The following is a 17113-nucleotide window of genomic DNA, read 5'->3' as shown; positions in this document are numbered from 1 at the left end:
TGAATTCTATCTCTACTCTCTGGCCATCACTTCCACTTTCCTGGTATTAAAGAGTGCAGGTGCTCCGGCAGCCTTACAACACCCTGCTTAAAGATGCACACACAATTCAGTGGGAAAAAAGGACGTTCCGCAAAAAACCAACTTGATGTTTATTCATCAGAAACAGTTCACGTTACATTTTCTATACCCTCAATTCGTTTTTGAGCAGAGCTGTACCTGATCCACGTTTTTACAGTACATGTACATGCACTGGATTCCCAAAATTTTTAAACAACGTAGCTTTGTTATTTGCAGTGCGACCTTGAGCCAACTTTTCAAATGTCTTTTTTCCTCAGTTGCCCCACCAGTGAAAAGAATAAGAAGTATTAGCCAACGCAATCTATGGACAAAACCAAAACACAAAACAACAGAGGCATGGACGGTTGCTAAGGCAACAGCAGCCAAACAAGGATGCACTATACCAGCTATGTAGTAATTGGGGGGAAAAGCTCAGTCTTTAGGCCTAAGTCACTTGACAGGTCCTCTCCCGGGAAACAAAACGGCCTCCTCTCCAGGAAGGGGACTGTCCTGCATTCCCCTGCAGAGGGAAGGTCACCCACAAGGCTGCACTCGGGCCAGTGCTCCCCAGGGCCTCGTGATTTCCTCCTCCTCTCTGCTCCGTCAGAGCACAGACGTTGGCTAACAGTCCTCACCTGCCAGCTCTCGGGGGTTCCCGAGGAGGCGGGGTGGGACGCGGCGCCCATTCAAGGACAAGAGGAGAATGAGTCGGTTGGGCCAAAGAAAACAGTCTCGTCAATAAACACACTCCGGGGACCAAGGCACCTCAGCCTTCTCCCCCAAACACAACCTCACCTTCTCCCTGGAGCCGCCGAGGCTGCCCTGCAGAATTGTCTACAACCTGCCAACTCCTTCAGAGGCCGGGTTTCTTATTCAATATGGCGGCCTCGGGTATCTCAGTCAGCCGGGCCTGGAAGAACGGAAAGTCGGGAGGGCCTAGAAACCACAATTCGACAATTTCCCGTTTAGATTGAGCTCGGCAACTTCCGTCAGCTTGACAGAGGGCGGGGTGGAGGACGTAGCAGCCGGGAGGAAGCGGGGGCGGGAAGTTCCGCCGGAAGTAACCTGGGGCTGAGGCCGAGCGTCTTCCGTCATTTCCGGCGCTTCAACGGGCGGTTCCGGTAGTCTTTGCAAACCTTGGAGGTTGTGATTTAAGCAATGCCGATTTTATTAGTTGATTTGCAAACACAAAGAAAGCTCGGCGGATAATTTGTGGGCCGTTAATTAAGAGCCCTTGATTTTTACGTTGAGAAATCTTAACGTAATTTACTTTTAACCTGCGGCTGGGGGCATCGGAGAGAAACGCCTCCGTCTCTATATAAGGCATTTCCGGCCTCATTGCGGGCCTTTTTTCCTGTTAGCGCTTGGCAGTGACTGTCTGCGCTCCTCTTCAACTCCGCTGCCTCCCAGTTCCCTGTCAGCCGTCGCCATGGGTTTTGGAGACCTGAAAAGCCCCGCCGGCCTCCAGGTGCTCAACGACTACTTGGCGGACAAGAGCTACATCGAAGGGTGAGCTGACGGGCCGGGGTCTGGGCAGGGCCGGGAGCAGTGGTGCCACGTGGCGCGGCCTCGGCTGCGGCTGGAGGAAAGGAAGCCCGACCCCAGGGCTCTCCCGCGGGAGGGGACTGCGAGGGGAGAAGGGTTAAAAATGTGCTTTGTTTCGGCTTACTTGACTCCACCAGGTGTTTCCGCGTCTTTGCTCAGTTAACAAATGTAAACCTGTAGGTCCACGTTAGCGATTGCAATTTCTGAGGTCTAAGTGGCAGTTGTGTCTCAGGGTAGCTCGGAGAACCAAATAAATGATCCCTGATTCTAAGGAATTTATTTTTTACAGAAAACTAAAGCTGCTTAGGTAGCCCGGTAACAAGAGGGCGAATTGCCACTAATTTGACGGTTGTAGCTAGCGTTTGTCGTTCGTTGGCTGGTGTTTGTGGTTTTTCTTTTAAAGGTGTGTGCAGTTACTTTTGCATCGTTGGCAGGTATGTTCCATCACAAGCAGATGTGGCAGTATTTGAAGCAGTCTCCGGCCCACCACCTGCCGACTTGTGTCATGCCCTACGTTGGTATAATCACATCAAATCTTACGAAAAGGAAAAGGCCAGGTAAAAGTATCTTTGTGTTTATCTGAAGAATAGAATGCTTTCTAAGCTTAAACTCAGGGTTTTCACGTGACAAGTTAGGGTTCAGGCTACTTTAGTTTTGTGGGGATATTGTAAGCTAAATTTCTCTGTGACTTTAGAAGGCCAAGAGGCTGAAATCCTCCGTTTTTTCATGTAGAACATGTAACAGGTAGAACATGACAATTTTGAAGAAAAAATCAGTCAATCTAAGAAAGAGAAAATTTTATTCAAGCCACATTGAGGATTATAACCTGTGAAAAGCCCATCAGAAACCTCTGAAAATTGTTCTGTGCATATAAGTGGTTTTTTTTTTTTAATTTATTTATTTACTTGTGGCTGTGTTGGGGTCTTTGTTGCAGTGCGCAGCCTTCTCATCGTCGTGGCTTCTCTTGTTGCGGAGCACAGGCTCTAGGCGCGTGGGCTCAGTAGTTGTGGCCTGTGTGGCTTCAGTAGTTGTGGCACATGGGCTTAGTTGCTCCGCGGCATGTGGGATCTTCCCAGACCAGGGCTCGAACCCGTGTCTCCTGCATTTACAGGCAGATTCTTAACCACTGCACCACCAGGGAAGTCTCCATCCATATAAGTTCTTGTTTTGTTTTTGTTTTGTTTTGAGTTTTTGTGTTGTGTTTTGTTTTTTTTAACATCTTTATTGGAGTATAATTGCTTTACAATGGTGTGTTAGTTTCTGCTGTATAACAAAGTGAATCAGCTATACATATACATATATCCCCATATCTCTTCCCTCTTGCGTCTCCCTCCCTCCCACCCCTCTAGGTGGACACAAAGCCCAGACCTGATTTCCCTGTGCTATGTGCTATGCGGCTGCTTCCCACTAGCTATCTGTTTTACATTTGGTAGTGTATACATGTCCATGCCACTCTCTCACTTCGCGTATAAGTTTTTGAGACAAGGTTGCGCATTAAATAACGTATTATTGACAGTTGATGCAATCCAGATCTACAGGTGCAAAGCGAGTAGTGGGTCATGGGTCATCATGGCCCAAGATTCAAGATTCAGAAGGAATGTTATCTCCTCAGGAGGGCTGGTTAATGCAGATGCACGATACACTGTATAGAGGAGGGAGGTGGTCCAAACAGGCAAAAAAATTTTTATGTTTAAATTTTTCTTGTCTTGCCACAAATTATGAATTTTAGTTCATCAACAACAGCAATTCAGCTTTTCCCCACACTGGCCTGCCAGTGTGCCTGACCCTGGCCTGGGGGACCCACCTCAGGGGTGAGGGGTGGCTCATTCTTTCAGTCCTTTGCCATTCTTCTGAAACTGCTAACAAGGATGGAAGTTTGGGCAGGTGGACTCCAGTTCACTAAGAATGGAACTGAGCGTACTTAATGAAATCTCAAACAGAAATACTCATTCTGAAAGTAAATCTTTGTGTTTATTGAATATAGTGTTTCACATGCTACTAATGTTTGTTGGGTGAGGAGCTAAACATTTACCTGGGAATGTTGAAGGGTAAATTCTTGGTACAAAAGGGGTCTATTGATAACTTGTAGTGAAAACAAGTTCTCATGTATTGTTTGAAAAGAGACATCATACCGACCTAATAGTAGCTAGCTGATTAAATTTTTTTCAAGCCTGCCAGGAGTGAAGAAAGCTTTGGGCAAGTATGGCCCTGCTAATGTGGAAGACACCACAGAAAGTGGAGCTACAGATAGTAAAGATGATGATGACATTGATCTCTTTGGATCTGATGATGAGGAGGTATGGCATAAGTTGACATTTGTGCGTATCATTGTGCTTAAGCACAGGCTCTGTAGCCAAAGTGCCTGGGTTTGAATCCTGGCTTCACTTTATTACCTGCCTTTTAAAAATTCTCACTGGCTACATGATGAATAAAATTAAATCGCCATCTTTCGGCTGAGCTCATGATGGATTTGCTTTTTTCTGATAAAGCTGGTCTGCTTTAAGCTGAGGACCCACCAGCCTTAAGCTGAGGAACAACCAGCTTTGTGAAGTATATTAAATTTTTTCTTTACAGGAAAGTGAAGAAGCCAAGAGGCTAAGAGAAGAACGCCTTGCACAGTATGAGTCAAAGAAAGCCAAAAGTAGGTCATTTTATAATTTGTGTTTAACTTAATTGTTTTCATAATAATTTGAATAATCTTTTTCAAAGACTGATCCCCAAAGTAATTTCCTTTCCTCCCCATTCATTGAATATGTCAGTATTTCAAAACCTTCTGTTGAAGTGGAGCTTCAAAACTTCCACAGCTACTGGTCTGCAGCTGTTTTTATGGTAGCAGTTGTGGCATTCCTCTGTGGGAAAGAAACTGTTACACAACTAAACACCTCTTTCTCAGCAAAATAGAAAGTGGGCATATGTGTGACGAACACAAGGTGTATTTTCTATAGTTTTATGTGGCTAAGGAGATGATCCATTTAGAAACAAATTAAGATTTGTTAAGTGTCTTGAAGTAGGGCAAAAATAATTATTTGAATAATGCTGTTCCTTGTACTCTTTTTTAGAACCAGCACTTGTTGCCAAGTCTTCCATCTTATTAGATGTGAAACCTTGGGATGATGAAACAGATATGGCAAAACTAGAGGAGTGCGTCAGAAGCATTCAAGCAGACGGCTTAGTCTGGGGCTCTTGTGAGTTTAGTCTTTGCCTTTTGACACTGGCATCTGGAGTTTGCATACAGTTTAAACCTTTGTCAATCAACAGGACTTATCTAACTAAGATTTTTCTTGATGCTCTTTTCAGCTAAACTAGTTCCGGTGGGGTATGGAATTAAAAAACTTCAAATACAGTGTGTAGTTGAAGACGATAAAGTTGGAACGGATATGCTGGAGGAGCAGATCACTGCTTTTGACGAGTATGTGCAGTCTATGGACGTGGCTGCGTTCAACAAGATCTAAAATCCATCGTGGATCAGTGCTCTTAAATAAAAGCTTGAAAGACACTCTTGGCTCTTGACTCCTAAATAAGAGGATGGTATTTATTTATATTCCTTCCATTTTGAAGGAAGAAATTTAATGGATAGATAATTCATAAATAATATAAATTTGGGTCCGCATTGTCGTTCGACGTTTAGCCCAAAGAAGGAGGGAACTACCTGGTGTAAATACTGTGACTATGCATAGATGTAGAGTAGACTTTATAAACAAATGAACAGAAGTGGACTCAGTACAACAACTTTACCCATTAGTGATGTCCTCAGTATGCGATGATACAACTTTTACTACAGTATTTCAAGTGTTTATATTTGCCTTGTTTTTTAAAAGAAATCGCGGAGGTAAACTTGACTGAAAATTTTGTAGTAAGAGGTTTTTTTGTTTGTTTGTTTTTTGACCACATCACGCGGCTTGCGGGACCTTAGTTCTCGGACCAGGGATTGAACCTGGGCCCAAGGCAGTGAAAGCAGCCAGTCCTAACCACTGGACCACCAGGGAACTCCCAAGAGTTTTGATTTTAGATAATTAGTCCCATATATAATGGTTCAAGACCTTGCCCTTTGCAAGGGGTTACAAAGTTCCTTAATATCTGAGCTGGCTTTCCTCGATGTGAATGTTGGGAGTACCTTAAAGAATCAAGAAATGAGTCAAAAACAGGGAAGTGCTCAGGTCAATACACAGCAAATAATGTCATTTGCCAGGTCATGAAACATTTGGAGATAAAGGAATTAAATGCCAGGACTAATTTATAGTTAGTAACCAGTGACTTTACAGTGGCTGACAAAGTAATTTGTTGTGACCTAGCATCTTCAAGTTAGGGGTTACTTGTGACTAAAAAAAAAAAATCACACGTTTACAAATCCCACCTAAAATTAATGTTATGAGTTGGCACGTGCGGTTTACTAAAGGACGCCTAACCCAGGGGAGGGGAGGATTCCCAGAGTTTGTGGAGGCAGATGTTGCAAATTTAAGGGATGCCTCCTGTACTGTTCAGGGAGAAGTTGTGTTGAGCATGTGACTTTGAGTAGTAGTGTGTCCTGGGAGGGAGGCTACATGGGTGACTGATCCCTTGGGTGCAGTTCATAAGCCTGGCTTGGGTGTGGAGGTGGGACATCTTACCTGGGTTTGTAAGTCTGATTGAGCCTGTTGGGGTGTGGAGACTTCAGTACTACGGTGGTGCTGCAGGTGAGTGTACTCAGAGGATGGTGTTACTGTAGTCAGGTGAGACTCCAGTATTGGAAACCACTGCATCTTAACAGTTAAATTTGGGATGTATCGAATATTTGAGTATATATTTTTTACAGTAGTAGTGTTCACAAAAGTAGGGCTTGGGAATTGTAGACCTCTAAAAATCATTTTGTAGTCTCTGTAGGCCAAGGAAATTGAATGAGGTCCAGGTTTTCCTAGCTGAACCAGACGATGCTGTTTTCTTCCCTCCCAATCTGATTTTCTTTGTATGTGGCCAACCAACTTGAATGTGGGAAATTGTTTAAATTCTAAAGAAAATGTACTCAATCGGACATATATGTACTGATGAATAAAATCACCTTCAACATTTAGTCCAACAGACTCAGTCTAAAATCACTGGGGAAATTTTCAGGTTTTCAGTATCGTGAGAGCCAGCAGAGGGCAGCACTTCATTTTCTGGAGAACAGGAGAGCCCGGGGATTCTGGAAATGCTGTGGAAAAGTAGAGGTGTAGTAGTGAATAGCCAAAAATAATTCACAACCAGTGAGATGAGTAACAGCTTGATTGAGTACCAAATAGTTTGGCCAAAACATTAAGTATTAAAAATTATTAATGATTTGAGAGTCCGCCTGCCGATGCAGGGGACACGGGTTCGTGCCCCGGTCTGGGAAGATCCCACATGCCACAGAGTGGCTGGGCCCGTGAGCCATGGCCGATGAGCCTGCGCGTCCGGAGCCAGTGCTCCGCAACGGGAGAGGCCACAACAGTGAGAGGCCTGCGTACCGCAAAAAACAAAACAAAACAAAAAAAATTATTGATAAATGATTAAAAATGTGGTTAAAAAATTTAAATAGTCAACAAACCACAGCTGTCTTGTGAATCTTAAAATAATGAATGATGAAGCATGTGACTTTTAAGATCTTGACTCTATGGCCTTGAATAAAAAATGTTTAATGGTATCTTTTAATGTCATTTTAAAAGGTAGATAATACATTAACATCATTCAAAATTCTAGAGGTTATACAGTTACACCTCCCCTGTCCCCCAGGTCTCCCATTCACTTCCATAAAAGCAACCAATGTCACCAGTTTTTTAGGTCTTTCCAGAGCTAGTCTAAGCATATATGTAGGCTAATTGTAGCATATGACACAAACTTCTGCATCTTAAGTTTTGTCCCTAGAAATAGACTTGGATATCTTGGAGATTATATCTTGGATATTTTGTATCGGTACATAAAAGATTTCCTCATATTTTAACAGTTACAGAATCCATTGTCTCATATCTTACTGAACCAGTCTAGTTATTGGATCCTTAGTTTGCTTTCAGTGTTTTGCTCTTACGAGCAGTGCTTACATATTCATGTGAGCCAGGATACTGAATGAACTGTTTTTGAACCAGTGGGTTCAGAAGGCACAGGTATACATAAAGAGATTTTTTTTTTTTAATTGTTTCTGGCTTTGGAATAAGAACCCACGTTTTTTTGCATGCTCCATAAGTGATTACATGACCCTGAAACCTTGTTTCTTTTTCACATTCAGCCATAGCTAGTACAAGGACTGGGCACAGTGTGGGAATTCAAAACTGATTCATTTAATGTCACTATGTTAGATGCTATAAAAATACAAAAGGATTAAGAAACCATAAGGGAGGTGGTTCAAACATACTTAAAACTGTTAAGAATAAAAGTAATTTTGTGATTAAACAAGTACAGTCATTCCTCAGTATCTGAGGGGGGATTGGTTCCAGGAACCACCCCCCAACCCTCAGGTACCAAAATCCTCAGATGCTCAAGTTCCTTATATAAAATGGTGTAGTATCTGCATATAACCTTAACCTGCTAACACCCTCCTCATTAAATCATCTCTAGACTACTCATAATATCTAGTACAATGTAAATGCTATGTAAGTAGTTACCAGCAGGCGACAAATTCAAGTTTTGTTGTTTTGCAACTTCCTGGACTTTTTTCAGATATTTTTGATTCGTGATTGGTTGAATCTGGGGGTGTAGAACCTGCAGATAAGGAGGGCTGACAATAATCCAAAAGTCCAGAGGGTCAGGGAAGGCTAGAATTAAATAAAAGTTTTTTTAGAGGAGTTAGGACTTGAGCTGGAGAGACCTTAGTAATCCGTTTAAAAAAAAAAAAAAAAATCCAGGATGCTGTGAAAGGCAGAATGATAAAGGCAAGAATGAGAACAGAGGTTTGGGAGGCAATTAGACCAGTTTGGCTGGATTTTGCAGCGTCAGTTTGGGATTAGATAGGGCCAGGTTTTAGAGGCATCTGAATTATAGGCTGGCTCATTCTGTGAGCGCAATGGGAAGCCTGGTTTCCAAGCCAGAGAATGACAAAAGCAGAGCAGAGGTGGAGGTGGGAATGGGTGGGAGGGGTGGAGGGTGGTGAAATAGATGAGAGGAATTAAGAGGGACAAACTTCCGATTATACAATAAGTCACGGGGATATGATGTACAGCATAGGGAATATAGTCAGTAAAATTGTAATAACTTTGTATGGTGACAAGTGATTACCAGACTTCCTGTAGTGATCAATTTTAATGTTTATAGATGTCAAGCCACTATGTTGTACGCCTGAAACTAATATAATATTGAATGTCAACTGTATTTCAGTAAAAAAAAAAAAGGCAGAGCTCCAATCTGGAGATGATGTGGATAGAATCAGGGAAATAAGAGGACTGTTTTAATAAACAGAAAGGGCTAAATTATGGCATATGTGAAACATTTTATAAATTTAATATATTTACTTTAGAAAGTAATGGAGATTATAGCAGCATTGAAAAATGCTTGATTTTTCATTGACTGTAACTATGAAAAGATAAACTTATGGACAAAGACACAGATACCAAAAGAGTTGCATTAGTGTTGGGGGATGTATGTGTCATTTTTTCCCAAACAAATACATTTGGCAATGGCAGTTATGTGTCCTTAGAACAAAAAAGGAAAAAAAATGCATGCCTCACATACATTGTCTAATATGAACCCCATTATAAGCCTGTGAGATAAAGGCAAACACTGTTATCAGCACTTACAGGTGAGGAGACAACTCTGAAAGATGATTCCCCAGTTATCCACCTAGTAAGTGAGAGAGGAGGGACTCAAAACCAGGTCTTCATGGGCCAGATAATGTATTGGCAATAATGGGGAAAGTTCTTCATCCCTGCTTTTAGAAATTTGATTCTGTTTCACGTAACCCTTTCTTCATACCCTCAATTAGGAAAAGTAAGAACGTTAAAATCACATAAGTGTAAACCTAAAATGAAAATTGAGGCAGTTAAACCGATATTCTCTCAATACATGCCCTGTATAGATGATATTAGTTGCATTTAGAAAATGTCCCAAATGGAAGTCTGTCATTTGGAATGTTATTGGCCTGAATAGCTTTTAGTAAAGTAAAAATCAAAGGAAACTGTCCGTAGACTTCTAAGTATGCATCACCTAAAGAACTACTGCTCAGGAGGCCACAACAGTGAGAGGCCCGCGTAGTGCGGAAAAAAAAAAAAAAGAACTACTGCTCATATGTGAGAATATTAAAGAACTATGAATTACTATTCAAGCCTGATTCCAACCTGGGAATCTTCTATCCTCACTTTGTCCCTATAAAATGGGACTAGTCTCTCTTTTCTGAACGTAGCCTGTTTTCCAGCCTCTGAACATTTGCTCTTCCTATGCCACCTACCTGAAATAGCCTTTTTTCACCTGCACTTGTTAAAATTATAGTCATTCTTCAAGATGCACTTAAATTACCTCTTTCAAGAAGTCTTTCAGTCTACTTTTTCCTGCCCCTTGCAGCCTCTCAGCCCATATCCTTTTATAGTATTTATAAACTGTAAATTAAAAAAAATTTAGAAAACAATTAATTTATTTATTTGGCCACACCTCGCGGCTTGTGGGATCTTAGTTCCCTGACCAGGCATTGAACCCAGGCCCCAGGCAGTGAGAGCACGGAGGCTTAACCACTGGACCACCAGGGAATTCCCAATAAGCTTTATGAATTTTTTAATAAAATGTATAAATTTTGAAGTTCTTTGTGTAAGTTCCCTTATTCTTCCTATGAGATTTTTACATTCATTCAAGAGGAAGAAGGGATCTAACATTTACTAGGTAATTACTATGTCAGAAGGTGCCAAGAGTTTCACTGAATATGTATAATACCAGGTAATATTATATTAATAATAGGTATTTATAGGGCTAAGCACCACTTTTAGTGCTTTACCTGTGTCAATTCATTTAATTTTCATAATAACCCTATGTGGCAGTTACTACTATTGTGATCCCATTTTGCAGATGGGGGAAACTGAGGTCTAGAAATTTGGATTAATTTAGCCAAGGTCATAGAGCTAGGATATATTGGAGCCATAATGCAAAGCCAGATATCCTGCCTCTGGAGTCCCTGAAACTTGCCCACTGTTTCGAAGAGCTTCCTTCCATCGAGAGGGAGCCAGGTCTGTCTTGTTGGGTTTATGCCCCAGTCCCTGGGAGCCCTGAGATTCTTTATTCTCCTGCCAACTAGGCATTGAGCTTCCTTGCTTCCTCCTCAAATTGCCCCAGTGCCCTCCTCTCCTCCAGCCCCTCTGTCCTTTCGGTCACTCATCCTGCCCATTAGGGGTCATTAGACCCCTGGAGAGCCCCACTATCCAGATTCCAGCTGCCAGGGGAGGAAGCTGGCTGGGGAGTCTCCAATGCTGGGGTCCAAGCTTGGGTCCTATGCTACACTTTAGATCTTCCCTCAAGCTGAGAATAAAAAATTAACTCCTGTTTCTGCTGGAAAGTTCCTGCCCTGGTTGCTACTTTCTACTAGTAGATTCCTGTAAGTCACAGCCCCACTCTCAGCTATTTAAAAAGCCACTAAAACTGGAGTTCTTAGCCTAGGGTACAAGGATCCCCTGAAATTTTATTTAAAAGCATTTTTCTGGGGAAAGGACCCATAACTTTCAATCGATTTTCAAATGAATTCAGAGTATTTATTAATTCTGACTTTTCAAGTTATTTATTATTTATTTATTGGCCATGCTGCGAGCCTTGCTGCATCTTAGTTCCCCGACCAGGGATCGAACCCAGGCCCCTGGCACGGAAAGCTCGGAGTCCTAGCCACTGGACCACCAGGGAATTCCCTCAAGTTTTCTTTTTCTATTCTAGAGCCAATGATACTTTTCAGGATCTCAAATATTTTCATAGGCCTCTGGAAAGCTCACAGGCCCTAGATACTGTGCCTGTAGCCCGTAGCGTGGGAAAAACGAACAGCTCCGCCCGGGTTCCTAACTCACAAAGCTTAGGAAGCACCGCCCTGAAATGTAACTTCCCGACCACCACCAGCTCTGTAAGTACTCTTGCCCCTGGTTGCTTAATCCCCTTCCTTCCTGCTCCTCAGCCTTCCTCTTTCTCCCCCAGCCTTCAGAGTCAGTGTCTCCCTTTGCCCAAACTAGGGATGAACCTACAGAATTCTCTTTTCTTTCTTGGATCCTCCAGCTTTTCTCCTGATCCTGAGAGCCTGTCCATTGAGGGTTGAGGGGGACACCAGAGTGGAATATCGCAAGCCCTGGTGGTGCAGGGGCGGGGTTCAAGGGTGCACAAAGGGCTGGAAACTCACAATGAGCCTTTCTCTCCTTGTCTTCCCTTAACCCATACTGAGTATGGCAGAAGCCAGGAATCTTGGGAACGACAGAAATTTGGGATAGGCTGAGCTATGCCACACATTTTTTTTCTTGGAATGATTTCCAAACCAGATCTGATTGTTGCATGGGGCTAACAGTAAAGAACAGAGCCAATAAATGATCTGATCTTAGCATTTTTAAAAACTATGAGATGAAATAAAAAAGGATACCGATTCAAGGAATAACATAGCTCCCCTCACAACTTTCAAAATAAAACCGAGAAATTATAGAAAATTAAATGTTTTTAAAATTGCAGTAAATAGCAGAGTTTGTATTCATAAAAGACAGGGTACAAACAGAGACGTGAAAAAGGAGCAGGATCTTTAGGAAACCCCAAATGCAAGGACATAGATTTCCAGTGTTTCTTGACCTGCACACTGGAGGCCATCTCTTTCCTCTGAACAGTCTACATTTGTCTTGGCTCTCTTATGGCACTTACTACTGTCTACCTTGTTTTAGGATTGTTTTTATGCAAGTTTAATCTCACCCCCTGTAAGTACCTTATGCATCTTGGCATCCCTCACAGTATCTGTCTACCATGGTTCTGTATAACTCTTATTCATCTATTTGCTAAAGGCATAAATGAATAGAAGTCAAAATACTATTAGTCTTAAGTGCAAAAGATTTGCACCATGAAGAGGTCACTGACTTAAAGGTATACTTTATTGGTCTTATAAATATAGGAATAGAAGGTAGAAATATATCAATACGTCATACATGCTTTATTTTCCTGAAATCATTCTGATATTGAGCTGGCCTATCTACTATCTGGATGTCAGTGTTTCATGTTTATAGCAATCTTACACTTATTTGCGTATATACATACTCAGAATTTTCCAAAAACATTAATTTTTTTTTTTTTTGGCGGTACGCGGGCCTCTCACTGTTGTGGCCTCTCCTGTTGCGGAGCACAGGCTCCGGAGGCGCAGGCTCAGCGGCCATGGCTCATGGGCCCAGCCGCTTCGCGGCATGTGGGATCCTCCCAGACCAGGGCCGAGCCCATGTCCCCTGCAACAGCAGGCGGACTCTCAACCACTGCGCCACCAGGGAAGCCCAACATTAATGTTTATAATGATATCATGGGGAATTAAAGATGGGCATATATCCCCATTGAGAGGTAGGGTATATGTCCCCTCCCTTTGAATCTGAGCTGGCCAGTGACTGCTTTGGTCAGTAGAGTACAGTGGAAGTGATACTGTGCCAGTGTCTGGCATAGCCTTTAAGAGGAGTAGAAATTTCTACCCTGGTCTCTAGAGCCCTACACTGCCATATAAGTCCGGCTAACCCTGAGGTGCTATGCTGGAATACCCGTGTGAAGAAAGGAGAGGAGAAGAAGGGAGGAGGGAAGGGGAGGAGAGAGAGGGGAAGGAGAAGGAAGGGAAGGGGATGGGGAGAAGGGAGGAGAGCCGCTCAGCCAGTCCCCAGCTGTTCTAAACCTCAGGCAGCTGGGTCATCCTGGTCCAGCTGAGGCTCCGGATATTGCGAAGCAGAGAGGCAAACCTCCCTTCTGTGCCTTGTTTAAATTGCTGATCCTCAGACTTGTGAGATATAATAATAATAATAAATTGCTATTTTAAGCGACTAGATTTTGGGACAGTTTTAACCTACTCTAACCAACTATTACTTTAATTCATAAATGCAAATACAGATTACATGAAATAAAGAAATTAAGTACATATGTTGTATTTTAAGACTAGGTCTAATAGGTTACTTGTGCAAAATTAAAGTGAGCTTAAGCACACATATTTTTATATTTTTGAAATTAGTCATATATTTAATATTAAGATTTAGAACTTTTAAAAAGTCATTAAAATTGAAAAAATAGTGTTAATCCACTACAGTATAATTAGCAAGAATAACACAGATAATTTAAGTTGTTGGAAAAAAATGAAGATCCTTCTTATGTTTTATATCAGTAGAAAAATATGATGCCAATAAAATGACCGAAAACAATAAAAAGATACAGTCAGCTCTATGTCTTGGACCCAAACAATCCGAAAGCATCTGTCAGGGGACCCACACAAAAGCCATATGATCTGTGCAAGAGTAAGAATTCACTGGGCTGTTTCCAGGAGACACGGATTCTTGGTTTCAGAGTTCCTGAGCTGTTCACTTACTGTGCCAGAACAGCTCACTTCCCACAGCGTATATTTTAGTATCTCAGCAACTGAGGCCCGAAAGCGTGCTTGGAACTTCTTACTAATTAAGACATAAAGAATGGGGTTCAAGCAACTATTGAGGAATGCCAAGCCAGTGGAGAGGGGGATTCCGGCCTGCAGCACCTGGTGGAAATAGCTATTGTGGTGAATCGTGAGCTCCCAAATGCTAAACAGGTGATACGGAGTCCAGCAAATCAAAAAGGCAGTGACCACAGCCAGGATGGTCCAGAAGTGCTTACTGGAGATCAGGATGCTTCGCTTCTTCACCTTGAAGATGAGGCACAAGTAGCAAATGCTCATTGTTAGAAGAGGGAAGAGGTACCCAACAATAACTTTCACCCAGGTCAGAATATGATGCCTCATCAACGTGAGGTCAGGATCATGCTCGTGGAAGTTGTTATAGCAAAGAGTGTGGTTATTGAACTCCAGAGTGTCCCGGAAAAACAGGGCGGGACCACCCATTAGTGAAGCCAAAAGCCAAACAACTATAATAACAATCAGAGAGTTCCTTAGGGTCCGGTACCGATGAGATAAGACAGGGTGGATCAAGTAGATATAGCGGTCCAGGCTTATCACCGTCAGGAAGAAAACACTGGCAAACATGTTCAACTGGGCAATGAAGGAATTGGCCTTGCACAACCAGATGCCAAAGGGCCAGTGGAAATTCATGGCCACATAGGAGATGTACAGGGGCAAGAAGAGAAGAAAAATGAAATCTGCGATGGCTAGATTGAGGAACCAGAGAGTGGTGACTGTCTTCTTCCACTTGAATCCCGTAAACCAAATGACAAGGGCATTTCCTGGAATGCCCAGAACAAATGCCAAACAGTATAACACGAGGGAGACCCAGTGAACGACTCCTAGGTGTGCTTTCTCCTCCAAATCAGTCTCTGGGGAGTAATATTCCAGGGCATAGGAGTAGTTCTCAAAGTCTTCAAATAATGTTTCCTCTAGATCTTCCATGACCTTGCTAAATGCAGAATGAAGAAATCTATGGAAGCAAATTTAAAAAGAAAGAAAACAATTTTTAAAAGAACAAATGTTTAGTGAATGATACAGAACATAAGGATAAAAATATTTTATCTTAATAGACACTAATAACAATTTAGGACCAAAAGGGGGACGTAACCACAGAAGTAGAGATTTTTTAAATGAGAGGAAGCTATGAAAAAAATACTTATTTGAAATATTTGGCAAAATGTTTCCTAGAAAAAAATGTACTCTTCCTAAATGGACACAAGCAGAAACAAAACCTGAATAGACTTACAACCATTAAAGAAATATCATATGTTAAAAAAATGTTTTTCATCTTATGAACTAGAAATAGTATATTTCTGTTGGACACTCCAGGTGTCCAAGTCTCAGTGGACCTAAGTGTTGCTATAATTATTCTCAAAGCTGTGAGAGTTTATTTTTGTAAAGTATTCAGTAAGTGCTAAATTACAATGATTGACCCTATAGGTACAATTCCTGTGTTCATAATGCTTGTAGGGCTGACTAGAGAGAATCTAACATTCAACAAATATTTATTAAGTTCTTACCAGGCATTATTATTTTATGGAAGATGCAAAAGAAAACAGATGAATACTTATGTGGTGATGACTTCAAAATCCTTATTTGTACCCTGACTTCTTAAGATCTAGACAGAGTTCCAATTGCTTCTTTGGCTCACCCAGCTGGATGTCACGGGCAAGCACTGGAGATTTTGACCCACTGTTTTGCACCCATGGATGTTTTGATTCTAGGTTTATAAATTCAAATATGTTCACCAGAATTATATCAATATGGAAGGCTTTTCAACTACAAGATATATTTTGGAATGAACTTGACTATGACCACTTAATTTCTATATTAATTTCTTATAGAGTGCAGTTAAGCTTTATTTAAATTTTTTATTTTCCTGAAATTACTTTGTTTTGAATTAATTCAAAGTAATTCTTTTCTACATTACAACAAAGATTTGATTTATTAATCAGTTTTATTTTTTGAGGTATGCGGGCCTCTCACTGTTGTGGCCTCTCCCGTTGCGGAGCACAGGCTCCGGACGCGACGCGCAGGCTCAGCGGTCATGGCTCACGGGCCCAGCCGCTCCGCGGCATGTGGGATCTTCCCGGACCGGGGCATAAACCCGTGTCCCCTACATCGGCAGGCGGACTCTCAACCACTGCGCCACCAGGGAACCCCTTTATTTTTTTAACATCTTTATTGGAGTATAATTGCTTTACAATGGTGTGTTAGTTTCTGCTGTATAACAAAGTGAATCAGCTATACATAGACATATATCCCCATATCTTCTCCCTCTTGCATCTCCCTCCCACACTCCCTATCTCACCCCTATTTTGTTTATTTTTATCCATACCAAATGTTATCTATTATAATTTTATGCAAAGTAAGTTTTCTTTTGTGGCCTTTTTTTTTTTTTTCCCCTGCTATCCAGTCCAGTTTCCTGCGTTAAGAAGACTTGAATGTCAATTTTTCAACCAAATTGTTTACTGGGTGTAAATATAGCTTCATCAATTTATTTTGTGTTATTTCTATCTGTAGTATTCAAAATCAAGTAGAAAAAAGACTAATAGTTATATTCATTTCATGGAGCTCTAATCATTAATGGGGCAAATATGTAAGATTTGAGATTATAGTAGGGTTAGAACAAAGAGGTCAAAACATCTTGTGTTGCTCACAGCCAGCTCAGACTCAATTTGACTAACACTAAATTCATCATCCTACCTAAAATCATTTGAGGAATCTAGCAGGGCATAGTTAAAAACAAAAGCACTTCATTAGCATTCTCCCAACCCCAGACCCAGCTAACTTCTCTTTATCTTTCAACATTCAGCTCAAATGCCACCTTTTCTTGGAAACATTTTCTGACATTACCTTCCCCCATATAATTATAATACATAATAACAACTATTATTACACACAATAGTCAATGCTATTGGGAATTTACTAGATGCCAGGCATGTATGATCTAATTTGACCCTTGAAAGAATCATATAAAGTGGACAAGTA

The 17113-nt window shown here is 41.6% G+C and overlaps 3 protein-coding genes and 2 non-coding genes across 6 annotated transcripts in view; 3 read left to right on the top strand and 2 right to left on the bottom strand.

Moving 5' to 3' along the window:
- Positions 1 to 1032, bottom strand: part of NDUFS1 (NADH:ubiquinone oxidoreductase core subunit S1) — a 30758-nt gene extending 29726 nt beyond the window's left edge. The window contains exon 1 of the mRNA XM_060016240.1: positions 853 to 1032. The gene's annotated coding sequence lies outside the window, so the exon portion shown is untranslated. The remainder of the gene's footprint in view (positions 1 to 852) is intronic.
- A 147-nt stretch (positions 1033 to 1179) lies between these two features.
- Positions 1180 to 5098, top strand: EEF1B2 (eukaryotic translation elongation factor 1 beta 2). The gene is made up of 6 exons (XM_060016232.1): positions 1180 to 1566; positions 2037 to 2159; positions 3773 to 3899; positions 4177 to 4243; positions 4662 to 4787; positions 4900 to 5098. Exons 1-6 carry the CDS (start codon positions 1487 to 1489, stop codon positions 5052 to 5054), a joined length of 678 nt encoding a protein of 225 aa, XP_059872215.1. The 5' UTR covers positions 1180 to 1486; the 3' UTR covers positions 5055 to 5098.
- Positions 4016 to 4094, top strand: LOC132428796 (small nucleolar RNA SNORD51). Its single transcript, XR_009520193.1, has one exon. It is a non-coding gene; the product is annotated as a small nucleolar RNA SNORD51 (small nucleolar RNA).
- Positions 4399 to 4531, top strand: LOC132428798 (small nucleolar RNA SNORA41). The gene has a single exon (XR_009520195.1). It is a non-coding gene; the product is annotated as a small nucleolar RNA SNORA41 (small nucleolar RNA).
- An 8622-nt stretch (positions 5099 to 13720) lies between the features above and the next one.
- The window catches only part of CMKLR2 (chemerin chemokine-like receptor 2), an 81708-nt gene continuing 78315 nt past the window's right edge, over positions 13721 to 17113 (bottom strand). For both annotated transcript variants that reach the window (XM_060015585.1, XM_060015584.1), the window contains exon 2: positions 13721 to 15092. In XM_060015585.1, the coding sequence (XP_059871568.1) occupies positions 13997 to 15064 (1068 nt within the window). In that variant the 5' untranslated portion in view covers positions 15065 to 15092 and the 3' untranslated portion in view covers positions 13721 to 13996. The remainder of the gene's footprint in view (positions 15093 to 17113) is intronic.

The sequence above is a fragment of the Delphinus delphis genome, chromosome 7 (genome assembly GCF_949987515.2).
Source record: "Delphinus delphis chromosome 7, mDelDel1.2, whole genome shotgun sequence".
Classification (NCBI taxonomy): Eukaryota; Metazoa; Chordata; class Mammalia; order Artiodactyla; family Delphinidae; genus Delphinus; species Delphinus delphis.
Note: the sequence above shows the minus strand (reverse complement) of the source record. Positions and strands in the feature narration are given on the sequence as shown.

What these genes read in the sequence shown, in the direction of transcription:
- EEF1B2 (XM_060016232.1), top strand. Translation starts at nt 1,487, where the DNA reads ATGGGTTTTGGAGACCTGAAAAGCCCCGCCGGCCTCCAGGTGCTCAAC. An exon ending in TTGGATCTGATGATGAGGAG is followed by an intron (nt 3,900 to 4,176) that starts GTATGGCATAAG and finishes TTTTCTTTACAG; the next exon opens with GAAAGTGAAGAAGCCAAGAG. An exon ending in TGAGTCAAAGAAAGCCAAAA is followed by an intron (nt 4,244 to 4,661) that starts GTAGGTCATTTT and finishes ACTCTTTTTTAG; the next exon opens with AACCAGCACTTGTTGCCAAG.